Genomic DNA, 27,527 nt, shown 5'->3' on the forward strand with positions numbered 1-27,527 from the left:
TTGCACAGGATAGAGTAGCATGGAGAGCTGCATCAAACCAGTCTCAGGACTGAAGACCACAACAACAACAACAACAACAACAACATTGAAACAATACTCAATATTGTGTTTCAGTTTTCCAAACGCGTCCAGTAATCGCGCAGTGTTTGAAAACCGCCAACATTTTTGCCCGGCAAAGAGCTTTTTCTCCACGCACCCCGTCAGTAGACCATCTTCTTTTTGCTAGCTATTGATGCTACAGCGCCACTTCAGTCTACAATATAAGCTACCATGTCCTTGAAAGCCATTGTCTCAACTAACAAAACGATAACAATCCAGATTGTGTGAAAACAATTTCACTGAAATCTTAACCAACACCGCTGTTAAATTTTTTCCGGCCGCTGTGACCGAGCGGTTCTAGGTGCTTCAGTCTGGAACCGCGCGACCGCTACGGTCGCAGGTTCGAATCCTGCCTCGGTCATGGATGTGTGTGATGTCCTTAGGTTAGTTAGGTTGAAGTAGTTCTACGTTCTAGGGGACTGATGACCTGAGATGTTAAGTCCCATAGTGCTCAGAGCCATTTAAAACATTTTTTTGTTACATTAAAAAAAATATATCTATTGAGGTAGTCTGTAACAATCGGCTGTCTTGTATCTCGGATTTTTCTTTATTATTGCTCGATATGGGCAAGCAGATATTTTAAAACAATCGTTGACGAATGGAGTGGGCGTATTGTAACGCGCCACTTGTAAGGAACATGAAAGCAAGCCGCAAGACTGGATTCCATTCACAGTATACTGCGACTGTTATTCTGGGGAGTGCCTTTGACTTGACCAGAGAAAGGAAAGGAATGGTGAGTGTGTTGCTTGGTTGCCTTTGCACAAAGACTATGATAAACAGATATATTTTAGAGGTCAGAAATTTTAACTTCCATCTCAGTTTTGTAATATTTCATTACGTTTAGATAAAGGCAAGTGAGAAACGTTTATTTTATTTTGTTTTAATCAAACCAGAAATTTTGTGTGTGGGGCGCATTATGGATGTGGGTGCTCGAGCCCCGGCGCACCCACGTAGTCGGCGCGCATGAGTAGATGTACTCTGATTTGTTGTTTGCAGCCTTTTGTTGTGCACTTTTCTTAACGCTAAGCATAATGATGCCACCATGAAGTTCCCAGCAAGCCGCTAGTAAGAAAAACTCATTGGCTTTCGGTATGCTACATAATAACAGAGAAACAGTCGCAAACTTGAAGCAATTATAGAAGGTCAGGATGACTTGGTTCGCATCACTGGACCGCACGAGAGATAACGCTGGACGGGCCGAGGAAGGACGATAAGCGCGCGGTTTTTCGCCCTACTCCACGCGGCGTCACTGATCCACGCTCTATCGACGGTTGCAGAGGTAAGACAGCAGCTCTTATATGGACTTTTGCGAGTTCTCCTAGTTAACACACCATGCTTTATGACTTGATCTCTGGCTTAATATCGCTTCATAATCCGCACTCACTGCAGGTTTTACTGTACATTTCCTTCGGCAGGGAAGTGAAGGAGTGTGTAATGCAAAATGCCGTTATTGTTCCCTGTATACAGTACAGATGACATTTCTGGCCAGTTTAGATTTTTCACATGTACTGCGTCGGTGGTGCGTGTGTGTGTCACATTAGAAATCTGTTTCGTTCTACTGGGAACAGACACTTGCTTCCTCACACACCTACACACACATCTAAAGTCTACATATATGGTCTTGCACAGCACAAACTGCTTCCAAGCACAGATTTTGCTGTACGTCATGATACTCTTAACAACTAACTTCCCAGTCCTTGATAAAACGTCAGCATAGTTCCGGATTCGGTGCTACTGTGATTCATGAGATTCTCAAAGATATGACAAACACTGTCAATCGCCTGAAATTGAAATGCAACCGTAAAGCATATTTTCGTAAGGAAATCAGTTTAGCGGATAAAAATATTCACGGTACACTAAAGTTCCATACTTACAGAGCACAGATAATCATTTTATTCAACTGATTGTTTCTAATGTAGATGTAAATTGAATATACACCAATCGTTAATTAGCAGCTGAACTGAATAGCTGAAAAAGAAATAGTTAATTTTTTTGGCCGTAAATAAAGAAAATGCTTTTGGGAGATATCATATAACAAAAACATTATTAGCAATAGCAGTAACATCGTATGGAACTATTAGCGAGAGATCGCAAAGAGTAGTTTAATCGATACAACTGCAAAGATGTTCTGTTTTTGCGCAGACGACGCCTTTTCCAAGAGAAGTCACATAAGGCAACATGCGAGTATATTGTGCAGCACAGTAGAACCACAATTTTATATGATACGTTAACCTTCATTCAGGTATTAATATACATTGGTCTTTATTAGGAACAATAATTCATTGTAAAAAAATCTGCTAACCCTAAATTACTAATTTACTATTGCAGTTGGTGCCAATTCGCAGTTCCCGCCAATAGGGTATTGTCAGCGTTGGGTGTAAAACAGGGCATTTTGTTCTTATTTTGTATTTTTATCAACTAGCGGATAAACTATGAATTATGAACTCCTTTGAACAAACCACGAACTGGATACTTTTCGATGGATTAGTAACAATGTAACACTACCTCCCCGCCCCCCCCCCCCCCCCCCCCTAGTGTTCCAGGGTTAACCATTCCTCTGCCAAACAGGTTCTCTGTAAAGTAAGACAATGAAACGGACAACGTCAGCTTCGGCCTTTCTAAGAACAACAATCAGTAGAACGTCCGATGTTAGTGTACCGGTAAACATAAACAGGCACTAATAAGGTGTAGAATGAGAATGCCTCAGAGCCCCTGGCCTCATTAACAAAATGTGATTCGCCTGTAAACACGATTTTAGTAACCCATGCTACACTCGCAGAGCAGGTACAAGAGACACATCCTAACTAATCATATGGCACAGTTGTGATTAGAAACATCTACCCTCACTATTAGTTACAGAGATAATTTACATCCCATGCAATCCTGAGCAAATCTACAAGCGACTGGGCAAGTAATCGTATACCGAACGAGATTTGAAGGGTAGTTTAAATGCGTCAAAAGGTTTCTTCAACATATTGACTTCATACAGGATCTCAATTACTGAACTATATAAAAAAAAACGTAAAGTTACAAACAACTGCGTGCACACACTTTTTAGTCAACATATAAACATCATTACAGATATTCGGAATTAGGTTATGACATGTTCGATATGCCAACCATAATTGGCGATGATGTGGCGCAGACGAATACCGAAATTCCGCATGACTCGCTAAAGTGTCGGAACATCGATGCTGTCGGTGACCTCCTGAATGGCTGTTTACAGCTGAGCAATGGTTTTGAGGTTATTGCTGTACACCTTGTCTTTGATACAGCCCCTCAAAAAGGAGTCGCATGTTTTCAGATCCAAAGAATATGACGGCCAATTGAGGCCCATGCCGGCCGGTGTGGCCGTGCAGTTCTAGGCGCTGAACCACGTGTCCGCTACGGTCGCAGGTTCGAATCCTGCCTGGGGTATGGATGTGTGTGATGTCCTTAGGTTAGTTAGGTTTAAGTAGTTCTAAGTTCTAGGGGACTGATGACCTCAGATGTTAAGTCCCATAGTGCTGAGAGCCATTTGAACCATTTTCTGAGGCCCATGCTAGTGGCCTCTGGGTACCCCAGAGCTAGAATGCGGTCCCCAAAGTGCACCTCCAAGCCATCACACGCTCTCCTGCTTCGATGGGGTCGAGCTTCGTCTTGCATGAACCACATCTTGTAGAAACCAGGGACACCCTGAATAATGGGGATGAAATCTTCTTCTAAAGCCTTCACGTACCGTTCGGTAGTCACCGTGCCATCAAAGAATATAGCAACAATTATTCCGTGACTGGACATTCCACACCACACAGTCACCAGTTGAGAGTGAAGAGACTTCTCGATCGCGATATGCGGATTCTCAGTCCCCCAAAATGTGCCAATTTTGCTTATTGATGAGCCCATGAAAGTTGGCTTCGTTGCTAAACCAAACCATACGATTTCCATCTTGCCCCGCGGCCAACCGTGCAGTTTTGAACGTCCTAAACCAAACCGTTCAGAAGTTATGACGCTTTTATTTCAAATAGTTCAAAAATTGTCACCCTGTAAATATGGCGTGTTCTTACATGTTACAAATTTGAAAGAGTTTACTCTCCTCAACTAAGATAAAGATACGTCACGTGGACCCTAGACGCAACGCTTGATTCTGCGCGTAGCTGTCACATTCGTGACAAGTTTATCGCTCACCGGGTCAATGGCGTACCCAAAAACAATTTCAATTAGCCAAGGACAACACGCTTTCGCGCGTCCACTTTCATAAATCAAAGGGTTTCCTTCTTACTGCGACTAATAGGATATTGTACATTGCGGAACGCAGTTGGAAGTTTCTAATACCTGAAAAACTCTAGAATTTTGTCTTCAGTCAAATATCCGCTGAAGACGACGGTACGGGATTAAGGCCAGTTCTTACAATGTCCAGTAAACCGTTTAAGGCAACTTCGCTGACAGTTTGATTTTACAATGTCCAGGTAAGAGGCATCTGTGCGTAAACAATTCCATAACCGGCAATTATCTTCACCTAGCATTGTCTTCCAGTATACTCTTAGCGTAGCCATATTTTAAGGTTACATGCCAAATGGGAAAAAAGAATTATATTTAACTCTTTTAAAGTTACTCTGAAGATAAGGATGACGGTCAAATTATAATACATGCTAGGAAACCTGTAGTAGTGAAAACCAGTACAGACTAATACCAAACATCAGAAAATCAAGAATTCTCTAAGCGATTCCCCTTAACAATACTAACTGTTTACTTACTCCTTCCTAATTCAGCATAAAACACAAAGATAAATTCTTGTTCTGTATTATTATGATGTTAAGTGTCCTTTTGGCACTTCTATAGCGTTTCTTTAACATGCTAATGAATACTTGATAAACCGAGAACTGTGTATTACACACTCACTTCAGGAATAATATTCTAATGCCGATGAATCAACTACTACTAATCTTGCGATTTTACGGTCTAGGAAGAATGCTAACTGGACTTTGTGATTTCGTAGTGGTTAGCACAGCAGCTACTTCTCAAATAGTAAAATCAGTAAGCAGTGCTATTGCAATATTGGCAAAAGAGTACATAAAACTTGAAGCAAAAGACGAAATTGAAAATGCAAAGTTAAACTATTTTCGTTGTGCAAAATTTCGTGAAGCTTTGGGTGCATAACGTTGCAGTCACCTGAAATCGACCATGCTGAAATGTTTAGAACAGAAAAGGTTATTTTTCCATAAATGTACAGCTGCTGATCAGTGCAGAGATCGTTCACACTTCGCAAGGTAAGTGTAGTGGCGCCCTTGGTGTAATTTTAATGTCAAATTGATATGCTAGTTAATTAAATTGATCAAATAATCACCCTCTGTCTCCTACCACCCCAGCCCCAACCACGCCCACCCCCACCCCTAATCATGCCCACCCCCACCCACAACCACACCAAGCCCCAGCCCCAGATGACGTCACGTGTTTTTCTCAGCCTGCCCATGGGCCCCAGCCCCCTCCTCCTCTTCTCCACCCTCCCCTTCCCCAACCTACCCTGTTGGCGAGAATTTCAAATTTTGGCCGGAATTTCGAATTTTGGCGAGAATTACTTTGGCTCAGGGCTGTGCTGACGTCCCACCTCACCCCCCCCCCCGCCCCAACCCCCCCGCACACACAGGAATTAGTGGTAAATTAAAATTGGCAGTACCCTTTCTGGGACTAGGACCCGGTCCTCCTGGACAGAAAGCCCAATTGCAACCCCCTAACACAATTATACCACCAGAGGTACTTGGAATTGGTGGGAAATTAAAAATGGCTGTGTCCTTTCCAGGACTCAAACCCTGATTCTACTGGATGGAAAGCCCAAGAGCACCCCCCCCCCCCCCCCCCCCCGCAACACATGTACTTTATTTGTTTTGGTCGGCAAATTGACGCAAAAATCGATCCTAATTATGTAATTAATCAAAAGATCGGGCCTAATTACACGACTGTATGCATAGTGCTATACAAGGACCGCACAAAAGCGCAATACAACTGGAAAATTGGCGATACCACACAAATGTTGTTATCCTGTGGGGAAAAAAAGTCACTCGAAACTAGTGACAGACACACTCAAACTCTACCCTTCTCCTACAAGCTGGCAGGAAAAAGGCTGGGGTGTAAGGTACTATCCTTATTCTTTTTGGAGGCTGGTTCAAATGGCTCTGAGCACTATGGGACTCAACTGCTGCCGGCCGCGGTGGTCTAGCGGTTCTAGGCGCGCAGTCCGGAACCGCGCGACTGCTACGGCCGCAGGTTCGAATCCTGCCTCGGGCATGGATGTGTGTGCTGTCCTTAGGTTAGTTCGGTTTAAGTAGTTCTAAGTTCTAGGGGACTGATGACCATAGATGTTAAGTCCCATAGTGCTCAGAGCCATTTGAACCATTTGAACTCAACTGCTGAGGTCATTAGTCCCCTAGAACCTAGAACTAGTTAAACCTAACTAACCTAAGGACATCACAAACATCCATGCCCGAGGCAGGATTCGAACCTGCGACCGTAGCGGTCTTGCGGTTCCAGACTGCAGCGCCTTTAACCGCACGGCCACTTCGGCCGGCTTTTTGGTGGTAAACACGTTCAACTGACGAGATGCTGGTGTTGGACAGAGAGGAGTTTAAAAAGTATATTACCTGTAAGCATACAGTATCAATTGCTGTTTGACGTCAGAGTTTGCTGCAGACGCCTACTCAAAAATCATTCTGCAGCCCATGTAATCGAAGCCAATACATGCTACCACAACTGATTGAAAAAAAAATGTCACATTTCAAATTACACTTCGAAATTGTCATGAAAAAAACCAGCACTCATAATGAATGGGTTATAATGCAGCACATGTACTGGGGAAAATCGTTGTCCTAAAAGACTGCAAAGGGGATGAGTTGAACGTGCGTTCTCCTAAATGTACAATTACAAACTGCCGAACACCTAGGCCCTCTCAGTTCCCCTCACACCTCCCCCTCCCCCCCCCTGCCTCCCTCCATCCATCCATCTATGGGCAGGGCACATGCTTCTCCAAACGGCCAGCTGCTCCACCGACCACCTCACAGCATGTGCAAGCCACCGTCCGCCCTTTGCTGTTTTTCTGCAACTCAACAGCCGACCCCTCTACGGCCGCAGGCCTCACCAGGCCCTCCGCAGTCAGCCGGCCTTTGTGACCGATCGGTTCTAGGCGCTTTAGCCCGGAACCGCACTGCCGCTACGGTCGCAGGTTCGAATTCTGCCTCGGGCATGAATGTGTGTGATGTCCTTGGGTTAGTTTGGTTTCATTAGTTCTAAGTCTAGGGAACTGATGACCTCATATGTTAAGTCCCATAGTACTCAGAGCCATTTGAACCTCCGCAGTTACTCGTGATACGGCCCTAGTAAACACAAAAGGGAAATTTGGTAGCACAACTCCGTCCATCCAGAGAAGGCTCCAGATAGCCATTTCTAAAGTCGGCTACTTGCGAAACAGGAAGCCCCTCCCGCCCAAAGCGAACGCAGCCTCACACCGGAGTGCCTTCAGAACAAAGCGCAACGCCGGCATCTCTCAGAACCGTGATAAAGGACAGCGGGTTGTTTATCTAAAAGGAGAGCCGTGGTCTGTTCGGGAACTCGCCCGCAGCAGACCACTGTTCTGCGCTGGGCTGTATAACGTCAACACGACTCCTATAACAAAGCATCTATTAGAAAATGAATACGCAATCACGATGATAATAAATGTCCACTTTCCACAAAAATAGGCAAAGTCCATTTTCTTTTAGTTTTACGAGCAAAATCGGTATAGTTCTTACGTTCGACAGCAGGATACAATTCGCATCTCATTTTTTGTGATGTCCAATGAATTGCACCGCCACCGATCACAAATGATTAGCGGAGGCGGCGATAATTACCGATCACCACAGAATGTCCTCGTTACCTCGAAAAAGTCATTGGAGTAAAGAAAAAGCGAGAATATAAACTCCAAAGAAAAAAATCTATATTAAGCAATTTCTTTCAGCTTATTGAACAAATTACACGACCTTAGAGCGTCTCTCACATTCAGTGTCTGTCAAACATCTGTCACGCACGTGTGTATTACAAACATTTCAGACAATCCTCGACGCCATTGGCTAATATGTCAGGAAAAAGACACATTCATTGTACGTTCGACAACAACAAGCTATAATTCAAGAGAACGTAGCTGTTTTGTAACTGTGGCAGGTCCCCTATACCAGTACAATGCTATATCATAGCGTTTAGGAAACAAATCGTGAGAACCTGTCTCGTCCTATGTAGGTGGGAGCTTGAAATTGAAATTTCGTTAAAAGATATAGCTGCAACGAATAAAATAGAAACGCCTGACAAGAATCGTTTTGTGGTGCCATAGCTGTCTTCTCCATCTACCAGGCGGCACGTCATTGATAACAATTTGATAGACTCATTTATTAAATCGATCATGAGAGTCAGTTGGCATGTCGAGAAATTTTTTTTTCAGTAGTCCGATTACACTCATCAGGTGGGTCAGATGGGAATCAGTGGACGGAAGACGATGTTTTTTTTTTTCGAGGAACACTATTGAGAACCGACATCTGAAGCTGACCACAGAGTTATTCTACAGCCCAGACCATACATTAAGCATAAGATCTGTGCTATTCAAAACACGATTGAAGCGACTGTGGTAACGTATCCCTGCATAAAAAGCCGTTTTCGGTCTACAGGCACACACACTAGTAGCTGATAGTGTTATGCTTCCGGGTAGAAGCGTTGCTGCGATTTGGAATCAAGTCTACCCATTCGACCACGTACTTGGGTTGGATCCTGTAGAGACGTCTTTTAATGATTACAGCCACTGATGAATCACATTTGTATCTCTCTCATATCTCGAAACGAGTCGCCCTTTTCGAACCTATCTGCTAAGGATCCCATACAGCAAAAACCCCAGCGCTATTTTTTAGACATTCCCTCTGCATCATGGTCGTGATCGAAGTCGCTTCCACAGGCCGGTGTAAAGTTTCATCACCTGTACTGTAGGATGACTATATGCAACAGACTATCAATCACACGAGAGGGTTCCTGTATCGTTCCCTCATAAGCAGTTTAATACATTGTTTTTTCGGTTGTAACATATCCAAACAGTGTACACCGCCATACACTTTGTTTTTTCTACCATAACTTAGAGATCCGTATCAGCTGCTGCTTAACCAACATTAATACGTTTCGATCCTCTGGCTCTCACAAAAAACTGAACATCGCATGGCATACACTGTACATCTACCACAACCCAGGCTGGCAGAAATAAAACACATAAGCGATGTTTCTCATTGACAAAAATGTGGAAGACATCGCAACATATGAAAACTGGAAGAGTTTGTGGTATTGTAGAGTGCTTCCGACAGCTATTCGAAGGTTATGACCTGTACAGTTAATCTCACCTTCCCCATCGACAGGGTAGCGAATGTCTCAGTGTTCCATTTTGAAAAGCATTGTTCCTTCATTTTGCAGTCATGTATATGATTACTGTTCCAGTGTTGACCATCGCCGGAAGGTGCTGTTCACAACACGCGAGGGGTAATACAAATAAAAAGAGGTACTGTCACCTTACTGATGAAAAAAATAAAATAAAAACATGTTGAGGGCATCACAGCACATGGAAATAGGACCAGTCTGTAGCAATGAGGAACGCTGCCAAAGAACTGAATGGAGGTGATGACTTCTACATTTAATCCCATGCTCCACAACAACAAGTAGCAGATACCCGGTGTTCCGCCAAGGCTTTCTCAGACTCAACCGAGTGCTGTCAGTCAATCATTTTGCAGTAATCATCAGTAGATGGTCGGGACGGGAAAGACACCCTTGATAGCAGTTGATAGCGAGATCAATTTTACCCAGAAGTCGGAGAGAGCTATATCTACCACATTCTGCAACCCGTGTAGAAACAGAGTTAATGCTATACGACCGAGTTTTGACCACTCGGTGGAAATGGGAACATGTTGTCATAGCTCCACCACCCCTGTACGATGTGTACGGTCAGCACCAAACGAAGCCTGCTCCTGCAACACGACGTAGTATAAAAGACACTGCAAACAGTTACGGTGGTGTTTCTTGTTGGAAAAAATAGGAAGACTCCACATCATACAGGGTATGGAAGAAGGACGAGGATTTTTCTACTGCATTTCGATGCATCTCCAAACTACATACTGTTACTGCAGTCCGAAGTAGATCCGCGTCCGTTAGGGTCCATTCACGTCTATCATCCAAACATTCTATCATCGTTATTATGTACCATCCAAGAGAGAAAAATTAAGAACTTTAAAAGCTCCGCTAACTTCATCCGATAGATTTTTTTCTGCATCTCTCTCTTCTGATATATTGAAGACGAATACCGCCTACGTGGCGGCATCGAGCATATGCAGCTATCCTATTAAATATACAGGTACTGATCCATAGGGGCCGGCGGCTAGTGATCGACGTCGCTTGCTCAGACCGGTGTAAAGTTTCATTACCTGTACTGTATGAGGACTACCTCCCACAGGTTATCAGCCGCAGGAGAGGGACCCTGTTTCGTTCTTTAATACACCGCTTTCTCTGCTGTAACATGCTTTGTCCACTGCCATACATTTTTTTCCCACCACGACTTCGACGTCAGTGTTAGGTTCTAAACTGACATTAACACGCTTTGGTCCATTGGCTCCCCCAGATAACTAGACATCGCATGGTGCAAATCACGTTGGTGCTGTTCATCCCACAACACACCTACACACTGGGTGATTGAAATAAAAGACAGTCAAGGAAACCATAAGAGTTTTGAGGCATTGTGGAGCGTTTCCAAACTGCTGTCTGGAGGCGACTGAGGACCTTTACATTTAAACTCATCATTCACAGTGACGGGGTAGCTGATGGTGCTGTGTTCCGTTTATTTGATTCCTCATAATGCTGCCGTGCATGTGATCACTGTTTCGGTGTCAGCCATTCCTGGAAGGTGTCGCCTGCTCCACCAATACTCTTTCTCCGTCGCAAATAAGCGATGTCAGTCAATCATTATGTGGTAATCAACAGCATACCAATGGACTGTTGGAATGGAAAAGACATCACAGTTGATACTGCGATAAATTTTAGCAGTTTTATCGTAATTTCAACGTCGACCATTGACACGGCAGCATGCTTACCAATTTCTGTATCATCACTGAACAGCCCCTCCACTACTTTGCGAGTACCATCGCGAATGTAAATAGATGACTGTGCGGTAAGTTCATTTATTGTTAATTCTCGGACATACACGCCAAAGTATACCAGACAGCGACCTACATATCTCTAGTTCTTCGATCGTAGTGCATAATTTACGATCTTTCTCTTTATGGATGGGAGTCACAGTTCATTCTCGTATTCATAGTATAAAGTTAGAGACCTACGCTAACTGCAGCAATGGCACTGATTTAATCTGCAGCTGGCCAGAGGTAGACCGCTACATTCCACGTTTCGTGCAGGAACAGTGCAAACCGAGGCTTTAACTGCTGTCTCGCACCCATCCAAGAGCACAAGATTTCTCCAGATGCGCGAATGTCGAGGAGGTTAGCACCCCTTATCAATGTATAGCAGATATGAATATGTTGTGATGGTATAACAGACGGTTAAGAACAAGAAACGGGTGGTTTTTATGCATGATGGAGCTCCAGACGGACGGAGTTTACTGCATTTTATGTCAATCAACTGTGCTATCAATTCTAAAGTATTGTTCTAGTGTCTCCGATCTTTACCAAGTAGGTATTGGCACGAGAGAACATAAAACACATGCACTCCTAAGGCTACAAAGTTCTCCACTTAAAACACGCTGCCGGCCGATGTGGCCGAGCGGTTATAGGCGCATCAGTCTGGAACCGCGCGACCGCTACGGTCGCAGATTCGAATCCTGCCTCGGGCATAGATGTGTGTGTTGTCCTTAGGTTAGTTAGGTTTAAGTAATTTTAAGTTCTAGGGGACTGATGACGTCAGATGTTTAGTCCTATAGTGCTCAGAGCCAATTGAACCATTTAAAACACGCTAAATATTGGATCGTTGCGGTTTCCGACCTATTAGTCGTATGGAATGCAACGCTGTTACTATCCCAATGTAAGAAATATATTTCCAGCGCGTGACATACATTCTCCTTCCAGGTTTCCCTACGAGAAACTACGGTGATAAACTACTTCCTTAAAACATCGATTCCTGATGGTACAATATTCTTACGCAAAATGTGTGTCGTCGGCTGTAGAATCCCTCTGCGGTCAGCTTCAGATGTCATATCTCAATAGTGTACCTCAAAAAGAACATCGCCTTCCCTCCACGGATTCCCATCTGACCTACCTGGTGACTGTAATCCGACAAGTGAAAAAAAAATTACTCGCCATGCAAACTGACTCTCATGATCTAATTAATTCATTAGCCTATCAAAAATGGCTCTGAGCACTATGGGAGTTAACATCTATGGTCATCAGTCCCCTAGAACTTAGAACTACTTAAACCTAACTAACCTAAGGACAGCACACAACACCCAGCCATCACGAGGCAGAGAAAATTTAGCCTATCAAATTGATGTCAATGACTTGCCGCCTGGTAGGTGGAGGAGACGGCTAGGGCACCACAGAATGATTCTTGTCAGGCGTTTCTATTTTTTTCGTTGTGGCGATATCTTTTAACGAAATTTCAATCTCCCACCCACACAGGACGAGACAGGCTCTCACGATTTGTTTCGTAAACGCTAGTGCGATACAGCATCGCATTTGTATAAGGGGACCTGCCACAGTTACAAAACAGCTACGTTCTCTTGAATTATAGCTTGTTGTTATCGAACGTACAATGAATGTGGTTTTTTTCCTGACATATTAACCAATGGCGTGGAAGATAGTTTGAAATGTGTGTAATACACCCGTGCGTGACAGTTTATTTAAAGACACTGAATGTGAGACACACTCCCAGGTCGTGTAATTTGTTCAATAAGCTGAAAGAAATTGCTTAATATAGATTTTTTTCTTTGGAGATCATATTCTCGCTTTTTCTTTACTCCAATGACTTTTTCGAGGTAACGAGGACATCCTCGGTGATCGGTTATTATCGCAGCAAAGTAGTCGAAGCTTTTTTGCCCTGATTTTACACATGGTGGACACGTCTCTGCTGATAATTTCAAATGGCTCTGAGCACTATGGGACTTAACATCTATGGTCATCAGTCCCCTAGAACTTAGAACTACTTAAACCTAACTAACCTAAGGACAGCACACAACACCCAGCCATCACGAGGCAGAGAAAATCCCTGACCCCGCCGGGAATCGAACCCGGGAACCCGGGCGTGGGATGCTGATAATTTGTGATCCGTGGCGGTGCACTTCATTCGACATCACAAAAAATGAGATGCGAATTGTATCCTGCAGTCGAACTTAAAAACTATACCGATTTTGGTCATGAAACTAAAAGAAAATGGACTTGGCCTATTTTTGTGGAAAGTGGACATTTATTATCGTCGTGATTGCGTTTTCATTTTTTAATAGTTGCTTTATTACAGGAGTCGCGTTGATGTTAAACAGCTCAGTGCCGAACATTGGTCTGCTGAGGACGAATTCCCTAAGAGACCACGGCGCTCCCTTTAAACAAATAACCCGCGGTCTTTTACCACGGCTCTGAGGGATGCCGGCGTCGCGCTTTGTACTGAGGTCACTGCAGTGTGAGGTTGCGCTCACTTTAGGTAGCCGGCACGGTAGCTCAGCGTGTTTGGTCAGAGGGTTAGCTGCCCTCTGTACTAAAAAAAAAAAAAAACTGAGTTAATGGATCAGCGGCGAACTGAAACGGGTGTCTTGCGACGTCCGCCCCGAGCAGATGAAAAGAACGAAAACGAACAAAATGAGATTGAAAAAAAAGAAAAAGGCAGTAGGGGCTTCCTATTTTGCAAGAGGTTAACTTTTGAAATGGCGTTCTCTGGATGAATCATGAACATGAAGGCTGAGAAAAACACATGACGTCGTCCGGGCGTGGAGTGGACGTGCTCGGGGGCGGGGGTTGGTCGGTGCATTGGTGATAATTGATAAATTTAATTAATTTGCATATCAATTTTATATAAAAATTGCACCGAGGCCACCACTAGTCTATTACTGGTGGCTTGATTCAACACATGATAGTAACGGTTTCATGAATAGTAGGTTAAGGGTATGCCTCGAAAGAGGAGAGTTAAAGGCCCTTGGATATTAGGCGACAGTGCATATCCCTGGAAAAAATATTTCTTGACACTACTTGATGGTCCTAGTAACAAGGCAGAGAGACTCTATAATGAATGCCGCAGTCACGCTGGAAAAGTAATAGGAAGGTGTTTCGGTGTGTGGAAGCGAAGATTTCCAGTTTTATCGCCAGCCTTGAGAGTTGAATTACAGTTATGGCTATTATTGTTGCTTTTGTTGTACTACATAATACAGCTCAGAAACAAAACGATGGGCCTCTTCTAGAGCCAAATACCACATTACTAACTTTGGAAGTTCATGTCTCAGCTATTGTAGAGGACATGACGAGAATTGCGCTGATCGAAGACTATTTCGCACAACTATGAAATCTTATCTCGCTGCAACACAAAAAAAGTGTTTGGTATCTGTAGTTACACATTTTATTCAAAAACTTAAACGCATTAATATGATACTACAATTCCAGTAATATGATACTACAATTTAAAATAAATTAGTCGTTTACAAACCCCTGATTTTTTAAAGTTTATCTTCACGTTCAGTAATTTCAATTTCCGTTCATTTTCTAACCGCAGGCACTGATTGCTTTCTCTTTGGCAGTCATGTCTTTCCCTTTCCTATTCATTCATCTCTTTAGCGAAATTGTCTTCTTCTGTAATAAACACGTTTCTGCTGCGCAACTCAATCCGAGTTTGTGCCCCGTCTCTAAAGACCTCGACGTCGATGGGACATTAAACCCAGTCTTACTACCCACTTTATTAGCAACCCCAATTTTTCCTTTTTTTTAGGCCTACCATGAGCAGTTAGTTCGGGACTCGTAACAGACTTTGGGGTCAATTCTAGTGTCCGATTCCACTTGTCGGCTTCGAGCAATGATGTCATGCCTGAAGTAGAGACGCTACGTAGAGGCAATCTGAAAGCTGCCAGGGTTCTGCACCCGTTTTAAGTAGCCCAGACTAATAGTAGACTACCGTTTACGATTGGATATTTTGCTTTAACATGTATGTGAGTAACTTTTTAGTACGGATAACCTAACTCGTGTAAGATGTAGGCCTACCTTTCCAACAGTAGCCTATTTGCTTCTTTTTCCTGAATATTTCTCGCCAGTAACTCTGGCAGTTTTTCAGAAATAACCAACATAGCAGAATTGGAATGTACGACTACGTTGATCATCTGCTTGATCTTATTTTTGAAATTTTTTGATTTTAAGGCCTTCAAAGTATACGCTTATACGACGCTATGTGGTATACCAATAGTTAGTTACTTAGTTTCATGTTCCATTTATCATTTGCACAATAAATCGTAATGATATGGATCTACTCATTATATATTGACATTTTGTTGTTGTAAATATGCCTCCAAACATCATAAAGGTTTTAGTTTTTACATTTTTTAGTTAAAGATATGTTAGTAATTCCTACCCATTACCATTTACACGCCGGCCGGTGTGGCCGAGCGGTTCTAGGTGCTTCAGTCTGGAATCGCGCGACCGCTCCGTCGCTGGCTCGAATCCTGCTTCGGGCATGGATGTGTGTGATGTCCTTAGGTTAGTTAGGTTTAAGTAGTTCCAAGTTCTAGGGGTCCTATAGTGCTCAGAGCCATTTGAACCATTTACACATTACAGTAATAGATAATCTGTTGCTGAGTAGTAGGTGTTATCAAACAGAAACGTTTTAGTTTAGTCTCAAATTTTACTTTGCTACGTGTCAAGCCTTTTATATCTATGGGTAAGTGATCAAATCTTTTGGTTGCAGCATTGTGAAGCTCTTGTTTGTGCTACAGACAACCTTAATGTGTCATAATGAATGTAATTTTTCTCCTCCTGGTATTGTAATTGTGTGCATCATTGTTCCTGTTGAAGTGTAGTGGATTATTTACAACAAACATATTGAGGGCATAACTGTACTGTGAAACAGATAGGTTGCTACTCAAACGCCGAGCGCAAGGCACGCACGACGAAATGAGTGTTCACATAAATTTTCAGCCAAAGCCTTCTTCAGAAAGGAAGCACAGCACACATACCCATTCATACAATCATACACACAAAACTCAAGTACACATGACAGCTGTCTTCTGCTACCGTAGGCAAAATCCTTTTTAAAGAGGGGAGGAAATATGAACAATGATTAATAATAATGTGTTGTTCGCGGATGAGACCGTTAATAGAGTGTGGCTCGAATGTAGGAGCATTTTGCGACTTGGAAGGCAATGAAAATTACAAGAAAGAAAAGAAAGAACCGACACTGAGTAAAGTAAGGCAAATCTAAAGTCAAATGACGGAAATAAAACTATTACAATAAAAATAAACAGTGCAACAATAACTCATGTATACGAAAGAAAATATTGCTTGAACTTAATGTTAATACATAAAACTGCAACCCGTCACTATTTTGAATAGTTATTTATTATTCCATGAACGAGTCTGCGAACTTTTCAGGTTCTAGCTCAACGCTGGGTGCTGGTTTGCGACAGTGTGGGCGGCTTTTTTTCTGTCAGTATCCATCCGTCTGCTTCTACTTTGATGGCCAGTTGGTACATCACTTCACACACTTTTACACAATCTGTATGCATTTACACCGTGATCGCGAAGCTTTGCCCGCATCCAGCTTGTGCTGTACAACGGAACAGTTATTTTTTTTAATCCAGTCTAATTTTCTCATTCATTCTTATTTTCTGCCAGTATTAGTTTTTAATTCTTCGTATCAACCAAACATATAGGAATAAATATGGAGCATTCCCATTGCTGTTATTAAAATTAAAAGGTGTGCTTTACATACAGCAATGAAATACGTTTATCATTTAGGTGTGAAAGTAATCTACCTTAAGAGCATTGCGTGGATACCTGTTGGTTTGAAATACAATAAGTTTTGTGTGCTCCCTGTCAAATTTTGTTCTTAAACTCACGGAGTCAGTTACGTCAAAAATGGCAATTTTAAAATCTTGCCTCCTCTTGGTTAAATTTCTGCCGATGCCCATACTAGCACAACAAAACGAAGAGAACATTAATGCCAACGCCTTCTTTGTTCTAAGGCGTGCAGTTTTCTATAGGCGCTCGTAAGTTAAAAGTCAATTATTACAACACACAGGTAACTGTCAACCACACATAAATGGAAAGTCTGCAATGCTAAGGAACAGCTGAATGTTATAAATGGAAGTGTCCCTTCTTACTTTTCAAGTACCGGCATTTCTATTAGTTAAACTGCAGCTACGTTGAGCGTGTAGCAGGAAGTTCGTTTCGAACGGTCCTTGTCCTCTGCAGTGGCTACAACGCGGCGGTTTTCCGTTTTATCGTTGAAGAGATCGATGCCTTTGTTCTTCGCCGTTGGATTCAGCTCATTTCTCTGATGCGGGCACTGTCATCTTTATCTGGTCGCCGATTGCGAGCAAACGAGCATAATTAGCCTTTGCAAGACCAGTCTCTACTTTCACGCACGAGTGAATATACAGTATATCCGCCTCACATGACAACGAACAGACTACCCTGCAGCGATCCGTGGGATTTCTCTCCCTCCTTCTCTCTCTCTCTCTCTTAGCCCCCATCCCTCCCCCATACCACTACCGACTAATCCACATTCAAGCGTTATTCACGCGCGTTCCCTATTCCAACAAACCCAGTATCTGAAATAGGTATTATTGTACATATTGTGAGTGGGACGTTCAATAGGTAGTACCGTTAATTTTCTGGCAATTTCGCCTCTAAAAATGCAGAATTTATTGTGAAGCATCGTGGAATAGTCCCTCTTCGGCCCCTATAGTTTCATGAAGTGGCGATAGGAGCTGTCGGTATAAGTAGCCATCAAAATAAAATCTTTAACGGAGGTGTGATCCAAGCGGAGACCTGTCACTTTCTTTTAGAGGAAAATTAGAGCATCGCAAATATTCATAAGCGCTTCCAGTATGTCTACGGAGACCTGGCAGTTAACAAAAGCACGGTGAAACGTTGGGCGAATCGTCTGTCATCATCGCAGCCAGGTCGCGCAAACCTATACGCTCTCCTCCGTTCCCGCCGGCCGCACTAAGCTGTGACTTCTGCAATATTGGAGCGACAAGACACTCCCGTTCGAGGTGATCGACGGATCACAATTAAACACCTCGCTGCTCATGTGGACTTCTCTGATGGTAGGCTGACTTACTCGTCCACCAGTTGGGGACCTAAAAGTTGTGTTCCTGCAGGGTTCCTCTCCACCTGACAGAGGACCATAAACAGCAACGAAGGACCATTCTTCCGCATTACGAGACTGATTACAATTTTCTTGTCGAACAGCGTCTCAGGCGATGAAACATGAACTCATCACTTTGAGCCGGAAACAAAATGGCAGTCCGTGGGGTAACGCCCCATCACCTTTCCTCCGAAGAAGTTCAAAGGCGCTCACTCAGCCAGTAAAGTCATGACGACGGTCTTCTGGTATTCTGAAAGGGGTTGTTCTGTTTCATGTCCTCAATCATGGTGCAACGATCAATTCGTAAGTGTGTTGTGCTACCCTCAGGAAACCGAAGAAACGACTTCAGCGTGTTCGTCACCACAAAAATGCAAAAGAACTTCTCTTTCTCCAATACGATATAACGCCCCAAACTAGTCTTTGCACCTGACAGAAACTCACAAAACTTCATTTGACTTCTTCCTCATCCACCCTACAGCCTGGATCTCGCACTTTCCGACAGTGGTCTGTTTGGCCTGATGAAGGATGCACTCGGAGGGAAGCAGAACATGGATGATGGGGAAATTATTGTTGCTGCAAGACGTTGGCGCCGGCCGGTGTGGCCGAGCGGTTCTAGGCGCTTCAGTCTGGAACCGCGAGACCGCTACGGTCGCAGGTTCGAATCCTGCCTCGGGCATGGATGTGTCTGATGTCCTTAGGTTAGTTAGGTACAAGTAGTTGTAAGTTCTAGGGGACTGATGACCTCAGATGTTAAGTCCCATAGTGCTCAGAGCCATTCGAAGACGTTGGTTCCTACGTGGACCAGTAGTGGGGTACCTTGCGGGCATACAGACCCTCCCAGTAAGGTGTCATAAGCCTGTCGCACTGAACGGAGACTATACTAGAAAATAGGGTTTGTGCCCAAAAGAGTAGGGAACAATGTGGTGTATTGGAACAGTGAATAAAACCAATATGCTTTCAGAAGAAAAGGGGTGCACTACTTATAGAACGCCTCTCGCAGTTTTAACTCTCGTCGATAAAGGAAGTAAATTTCACGTGCGAATGCCCTATAACTTTGCGGTCTTTATTGAAATTTATGTTCAGATCGTTCCTTTAACGTTGTTAATTCCAATTACGTAACGTTTCAGCGCAGATTCCTCGTCGGATAACTGTAGTCAAAAAACACAGAATGATAATCTAAACACAACCACTGACTTTAACCTACAATTGAACTTGCTAACGCTAAAGTGAAGAAAGCGCTCAACACAGCGTCCTAAGTCACAAAATTACCATCTGTGCGCACGTAAGTGATAACTGTCAGCCTAAGTTACCCGCGCCAAGAAGTAAAGGAAATAGCCGGCAGGCAGCATTATTCCAGCGGCTATACGTCTACTCTACAGGCAAATGTTCCTCACTAATAACAAGAATAGCGAATATAATTAAAAATTGAACCACGTGGTCAAGTATAAAAACGTAACGCCACCGTAAATTCTAACAACTTTGAAACAAATTCAAATGTATCAACGAACAATAATTATTTGGTATCGATGACAACTAAAAGAAAGTAAACTGAAAAATAAGGTATGATTTCAAATGGTTCAAATGGCTCTGAGCACTATGGGACTTAACATCTGAGGTCATCAGTCCCCTAGAACTTAGAACTAATTAAACCTAACTAACCTAAGGACATCACACATACCCATGCCCGAGGCAGGATTCGAAACCGCGACCGTGGCGGTCCTGCGGTTCCAGTCTGAAGCGCCTAGAACCGCTCGCCCACCCCGGCCGGCTAAGGTATGATTTAATTACAGTTACAAGCAAGACCAATTATTGAGTTAAGTAAGGATCATAGATTAGAGAACTTGTAGAAATATGAGACTTGTATAGAATGTAATGTCCAGTTTGCAGCAAACAGTTATCTGTGAGCAGCAGCTCCGTTCACGTTATTGTTCTTCCCACAACGTGGCCAGGCTTGCACCACAGGCTGTTTCCGTGAGCGCGTGCAAGAATGTAACAGGGCATGGAGAATCAAGCAGGGAACCTCGGGTCGGAGAAGCCAGCTTAAGGATATGTGGAAGCAAACTTGTCTACCGCTTTGTCTAGCATTCCTGTTTTCCAGATTATTTGCAACTAACTTGGGCATTAATTTACAAACACTGTGCTGTTTATTTACGTGTACATTCTTTATTTCCTCCGAGGAAACAAGAAGGACGAGCTTGATTACTAGGAAGCCGCGATGCAGGTTTTGTTTACTTTACTTCAACTGTTCAAATGTGTTTGAAATCTTATGGGACTTAACTGCTAAGGTCATCAGTCCCTAAGCTTACCCACTACTTAACCTAAATTATCCTAAAAACACTCACGCCCATGCCCGAGGGAGGACTCGAACCTCAGCCGGGACCAGCCACACAGTCCATCACTGCAGCGCCCTAGACCGCTCGGCTTACTTTACTTATCCATGACTATTTCGAGCAGCAGGAATGGCCGTGTGTGGGATAAGGAAAACCCTCACGCTGTAGTAGGGTCACACCATCAAGTGCGTTTTGCTGTGAATATCTGGGCCGGCATTGTGAGCGACAATCTCATTGGGCCATATCTTCTACCTGGCCCTCTGAATGGCCACCTGTACTTGAGATTCATGCAAAGAGTACCACCTGAGTTGTTGGAGAACGTGCCCTTGGCTATTCGTGAGAGTATGTGGATACAACAAGACGGTGCACCGCCTCTCTTCAGTGTGGATGTCCGAAACCATCTCAGTGCTGTATTTCCTGGTCACCTGGTCACTGGATTGGAAGGGGAGGTGCTATTCCATGGCCTGTGACGTCACATGACCTGAATCCCCTTGATTATTTCCTATGCGGATATCTAAAGTCACTTGAGTGTGAGACCCCAGTGGATAAAGAGATGGAATTAGTTGCCAGAATTGTAACTACCTGTGATGTGATTCGAAACTCACTAGGGATATTTGTCCGGGTGCGTCAAAATCTTTTTCGCCGATGTCATACTTGCATTGAGGTTGATGGTCGTCAGTTTCAGCACATTTTGTAAGATACAGTACAAATGGAACGTTCATTGTGTCAGTGATGGCATTTGCACTTAACTGTAACTAATATAAATAAAAAAGTAGACAGTAATGTGATTTTATTCCTGATATCTCCATAAGCTGGAGGTTCCCTACCTCAAGTTGTTCAGTGGAGCATCCTCTATGTCCTGCTAAATTTTTACTCACTCTTACAGAAACACCCTGTATATATATTTTTATATCTATTCAACGATACGAAGCTAATTTTGTTTGTATCTTTTTATCGTTTGACGCTGCCGCTTTGGCCCTATCGTACTGGGATAATATAAGGATTCGTCTGTTTTAATTAGATCTAGAGATGATCGTGATTAACCTAAATCGATAGTCTCACGTAGATTGTTATGACAGTCGAGTGAAATTAGAAAACGAATCCTTTAGTTCCCGAAAAAGTGTCTCTATTTCCGACTACGTCGCAACTAGTAAAATTGTAATATCATAAGTGGTAATAATAGCGCTGGTAATAGAATTGGAAAGATTTGTATGGCCCCAAGGCCATCTCGAATAACAGTACTATCCACTTCCACTATTACCAATGATAACAACAACAGTGACGATAGAAGATACAAATGTATAAATGGGAGTACGTAGTGAGATACTGACATAGCGAATCCTATAGCCGCGTACTTACCGAACACCGAATACAAGTTTGGCGCAACGTGGCACTTTCGGTGTGGACGTTCAACAGCGCTACTCTGCACAACAACGAACAATTTCTGCGCAGTGTCGGTACATCAATAGCAACGGTTCGTACCTGGGCAATCGTGGTCGGGCTCTCTCGCTACCAAGTCAGAGCAATACGCTAGGATACCGACAGAGGTATGAAAATTAATTTACATTCTGTCTCAAAATGAGTTCCGGGTGGAATTATCCGAAAATAGAACAACCATTATTGTGGAGCCCAAATATAATGATTATCACATAAATAAATAAAAAGCATAGTGCAGATCGCACTCCTGCGTACAATTCTGTTCAATACAGTTCTGAACCACCGGCCCACCAATCTATCAGTACTGCTGCTCTTTTCAGCAATGTGCTAGTAATGTTACCTCCTAAGTAGTACTGGTAACAAAGGAAATTTGAAATAAAGTACTGTGACCAGACGAAACTACAATCGTCTGGTCGTAACTGTGCCTTTTTTGAGTGCTCAGGGAGACAGTTCGTGTTTAACTACAGCAGATCAAATATTAGTTCACTTTACGACATGAATGAATAAAAAGGTTTATTTAACTTGAAAATCATTTTGCGTTAGGAGACCTGGATAATTTAGAACTTCCATTGACTATGAAGGTATCACTTGTTGCATACAATCACAAACTGTCCTTTTGAAGTACAAAGTTCAGTTTTAACTAAAGTACATGTTCATCTGAAACAGTGATCACCGTTCTTTTGTGACGTTGTTGACTTCTGAATCTGAGGTCACAAACTGGGCAGAACTCTGCCATGCTCGGCTCTATATTGACCTCAGTACGGGGGTGCTGCAGTGCCGAGAAGGGAGAAGTGGTCTTCAGGAACACCTCCGATTCGTCGTTGCAGATCGCAGCGAGACATCGCTAATATCTGCAGTGTCAATGAGCCATGTCGACTTTAGTGTGACGCCACGATTTCTGGACGATATCACATAAAGTAACTATATTGTTTTCAATGCGTTAAAGAGAGTGCTGCACACTTAGGAAGAACCATTTACGTACTTTGCCTGGATGCTCTGTAGAGGGAGATCAAACTTGTAAAGGAAACCAGAAAACACAGTGCTACTGCCATTTTCTTTATCCATCATACTGATTTTCTATAATTAGCGGTCTGGAACCGCTCGACCGCTACGATCGCAGGTTCGAATCCTGCCTTGGGCATGGATGTGTGTGATGTCCCTAGGTTAGTTAGGTTTAAGTAGTTCTAAGTTCTAGGGGACTGATGACCTCAGATGTTAAGTCCCATAGTGCTCAGAGCCATTTGAACCATATAATTAGCGTCTTGTTTCTTCATTACTGGTTCAAGCAAACTGACAAAGTGTTCCAAGTCCTCTGACGACCTGCGATAAAATGTTCAGATTTACCGTCACTTTTTTTGGGAGGTGGATTCATCGGCCTTCAGAATGGTTTGTGCGGCGTACTACGAATTTCTCTCCTGTACCAGCCACTTCTTTATCTCAGAGTCTTACTTGTACGCAGCATCCTCAATTATTTGCTGGATGTATTCCATCTTACCCTACAGTTTTTACCCTGCAGTAAGATGGATATTATTCACTGATGCCTTAATGCATGTCCTATCATACTGCCCCTCTTCTTCTCAATGTTTGCTACATGTTTTTCTCCCCGCCGTTTCTGCGGAGAAACTCCTCATTGCTTACCTTATCGGTCCAACCAATTTTCAATATACTTTTGTAGCACGACATTACAGGCACTTCGATTCTCCAATTTTCTGGTTTTCCTACGTCCATGATTCACATCCATATAATATTTTCGTACATACGTACATCCTCGAAAATTTCTACCTCAAATTAAGGACAATGTTTGATACTAGCAATCCTCTTCTGGCTAGGAATCCTTTCATTGCCTATGATAGTTTGATTTATGTGTCCTCCTTGCTTTGTCCGTCATGTATTATTTTGCTTCCTGTAAGTTTTCCTCGCTTTCACTGAGGATAATAATGTCATCAGCGAATCTTATCATCGATATCGTACCGATCCCTGCCGATAGGTAAATCACTTAAAGGCTTATTTCTCTCAAATGTTTTTGAACTTCTCACCTCTAGTGTCACCACTGACGATATATGCCTACGTTTTTCCGCCATCAGCTTACGATAAACAACTATGAAAGCAACTCTTGCACTTTTCAGTTTTGCCTTCCATTTTTAGCTTCCCGTATCTCAGCCGGTAAAAACAGAACCCTTATAGGATCATTCTGTTGTCTGTCTGTCCGGCTGTTAAAACCTCTTATCCTCAGGAAAGGGTAGACGTATCAAGTTGAGAAAGTCACATACTAGGGTCTATGGTCCCGTGACTGTGTAAATAATTGAAGCTTCAAAGTCATCCAATTAAAAGACACTACCATTTATGTCACTATTTTGATACTCGCAAACTCACTCATCACAAGCTTCCCGTTGACGTAGAGCCATGAAACTCGACAAGAAAAGGGTTTCACAGTACTAATGAAGCAAAAAAAAGTCAGAAAATCAATTTCTTAAATTATACCACACGCAAAAAATTTGCTTTGTCATTTGTTATCCGTCTTCAAGCTTAAAACATTCTTGAAAATCTTGGAATTTCCGGGACCGCTATCTTCCCAATATCAATGTCGATAACAAGCAAAACTCGCAGAAATTCTCGTCTCCCGGGATAGACGGATGAACTATAACAAATGGCAAAGCAAATTTTTTGCGTGTGATATAATTTAAGAAATTAATTTTCTGATTTTTTACTTTGTTAGTACTGTGAAACCTTGTTTCTTGCCGAGTTTCATGGTTCTTGGTCAACGGGAAGCTTTTGATGAGTGAGTTTGCGTGTATCAAAATAGTGACATAAATGGTCGTCTCTTTTAATTGAATTTTTCCTGCTGTTGATTGCATGCGAAATAATAGGGGGTGTCCATCTAAAAGTATACAAATTTGTGTTGAAAATAGTATTTGTTTACGTTTTAAAATTTCGCATAGTATTGGGTTTCCTAAGCCGCTGCCTTCACGGTTCACGCTGTCGAAAAGCGTTTTTGAATATCTATTGTTGTGCCAGACACACACACACACACACACACACACACATATATATATATATATATATATATATATATATATATATATATATATTCGTACAGAGCGCTGAGAGCGTGTGTACTACTAGCACCAGGTCAGCTGTTTTATTATCGACGCGCGCGAGCAAACTGGAACACTGGTGCGCCCCCACGAACATTGCTTCATTCTGCGGCATACTGAGCTACTCAGCGCCGCGCGTTTGATCGTAGAGCAACGAATCCGATGTGGACGTCACTCACTTAAACTCCCCTAGATAGCGACTTGAGTAATGAGAAATTTTTGTTGGGGAAGAAGGGTACTTAGATGTAAATTGGTAAAGGGTTCAAAAACAAGAGCACACATTATTATTGCCTTATGAGGTAAGTCATTATCTGTCTTTTGAACCTAGCGATGTGATTCAGTTCTCTGATACAGTGGTACAGATCATTCCAAAGTCAGGTTTCTGATACCGAAAAGGGAAGACAGCCGTTTGAGGTTTCATTTGACGAAGGGCCGAAGAGAAGTATTCCACTAGAAAATTTCTGAAACTGTAAAACCTGAACTGATTAGAATCTTTCTGTTTCAGATGTCAACAAAATGCCCTACCGTGCCATGGAGCTTTCACATTATCTTCCTTGCCCTCGTCAGTTTCTCCACCGTGACGGCTGCATATGACATCAGAGGCCGGAAAGATATCACATCGACGAACGTCCATGACTCCCCTCCAGTTGTTGTGTCATCAGCTACATGGTTAGATGGAAGTCTAAACAAACCAGGAGATGTGCACAAGGAGAAAAACTTTATTGACAACATCGCTGAACTTGGAACAAGTAAAAAAGTGAAGAGAAGCGACAATGGTGTTAAGGCGTCTAGGCCCATTATTGTTCAGTATAACAACAAACAGGTGATGAGTCTTCCTGGAGATTCACCCACCGACGCGTTATTTGATTTTATAATCAACACGGTGAACGCAGAGATAGTGAAAAAGAAACTCAGCCAAATAAAGATACCCGATATCCACGAGAAATTCCACAAAAGGGTTGGCCATTCGACCATTAAGGGATCATTCGTTGCTCAGAAAGGCTGGTTCAAATCTCTGTCGTCTCTACATCGCACACAAGGGATCTCTGTTTCGAAACGTGGTAGCGTTCTAGCGGTAACTGCTGAGATTCAGTTGAGAGAGATGCTGCTCGGTTATGACGAGTATAAAGCCAAATCTGTGGGTCCAAAAGGACGCGTCACTGGTGGAATTGACCACAATGCTATCGAGGTAAAACTGACTACAGACCTCACAGGGTCACGTTGCAAACTAGTATTGGCGGGTCTCCGATTTAAGAAGTTAAGTAATCCTAAAATTCAAGTGACTGGATTCGGAAAGAATGGCTGGATATTCGCAAAAGCAGTTATTTCAGTAACTGACACGTTTAAAGCAAAAGTTATACCTAGTGTAGAGAAGGCACTGTCCGATAATTTTCAGGCGGTTCTTGGACGAACAAGCTGTTACGTAGATTGATTATGTGAGAAGCTTTCATAGAATTTAAAGGCAATATTTGAATATATGCATCTGTTTCCCGAAATTACAGTTTCTCATTCATTTTTTATGACTTTATTTCAGTGGTACCTGAATTATCACTAAAAATAATTGTACAATTGCTGAAAACATCTATTTTTTTATTTCTAGTTTTCATATGAATCCAGGTTAGTAGTTAACTGGTGTAGCTTCAAGAGTGATAAACTACGAAAACAAAAAGCTTGCGATTCACGAATCTTGCATACGATGAGTAACCGATTTTCATAGTATTGATTGGTACCTCTGAATATTTCATTTAGTAAAATATGCATATTTTGTTTAAAGATGTTTTAGTTTATGCATGATCTCAACACAACAGATCGCTGTAAATTCAGCTGTCGCAGAGCTATAAGTAACATCGTACATTAAGTAAACGTAGATAATCGATCTTTGTTTGTATCTAATAAATGTATATGCCAAACAAAAATATGTTGACAGAAAGAAGATTGGGCTATGCTTCGTTACTAAGCTATTTTTGGCACTTCCCAATACAAGTGTAATAATTCCTTATTCTTTAAGTAGTAATGAAAACACATCAGATTCAAATTACATTCGAAGAAATATGTATTTTTCTTTTCTTTTATATATTCCTTGGAGTCCACTTTAATTCAGAAATTGTTTTACTCCTTTTTCTAGTAGAAGAATCTATGCCATTGCAAGTGTAATTATCTGTGTTATTGAACTCAGAAACTTTTTTGTGTTGATACAAGTTGAACTGAATACTGAAATTAAAAAGAACCACACAACAATAAAGAATTTGAAACAATTATAGAA

The 27,527-nt window shown here is 42.5% G+C and overlaps 1 protein-coding gene across 1 annotated transcript; it reads left to right on the forward strand.

The window, feature by feature from the left end:
- Window positions 1–1,233: 1,233 nt before the first annotated feature.
- LOC126456859 (uncharacterized) lies at window positions 1,234–27,144 on the forward strand. The gene is made up of 2 exons (XM_050092673.1): window positions 1,234–1,378; window positions 25,770–27,144. The coding sequence occupies exon 2, from the start codon at window positions 25,770–25,772 to the stop codon at window positions 26,694–26,696; it is 927 nt and encodes a 308-aa protein (XP_049948630.1). The 5' UTR covers window positions 1,234–1,378; the 3' UTR covers window positions 26,697–27,144.
- The last annotated feature ends 383 nt before the right edge of the window (window positions 27,145–27,527 follow it).

Source organism: Schistocerca serialis, chromosome 2 (genome assembly GCF_023864345.2).
Source record: "Schistocerca serialis cubense isolate TAMUIC-IGC-003099 chromosome 2, iqSchSeri2.2, whole genome shotgun sequence".
NCBI classification, from domain to species: domain Eukaryota; kingdom Metazoa; phylum Arthropoda; class Insecta; order Orthoptera; family Acrididae; genus Schistocerca; species Schistocerca serialis.

What these genes read in the sequence shown, in the direction of transcription:
- LOC126456859 (XM_050092673.1), top strand. Translation starts at nt 25,770, where the DNA reads ATGTCAACAAAATGCCCTACCGTGCCATGGAGCTTTCACATTATCTTC.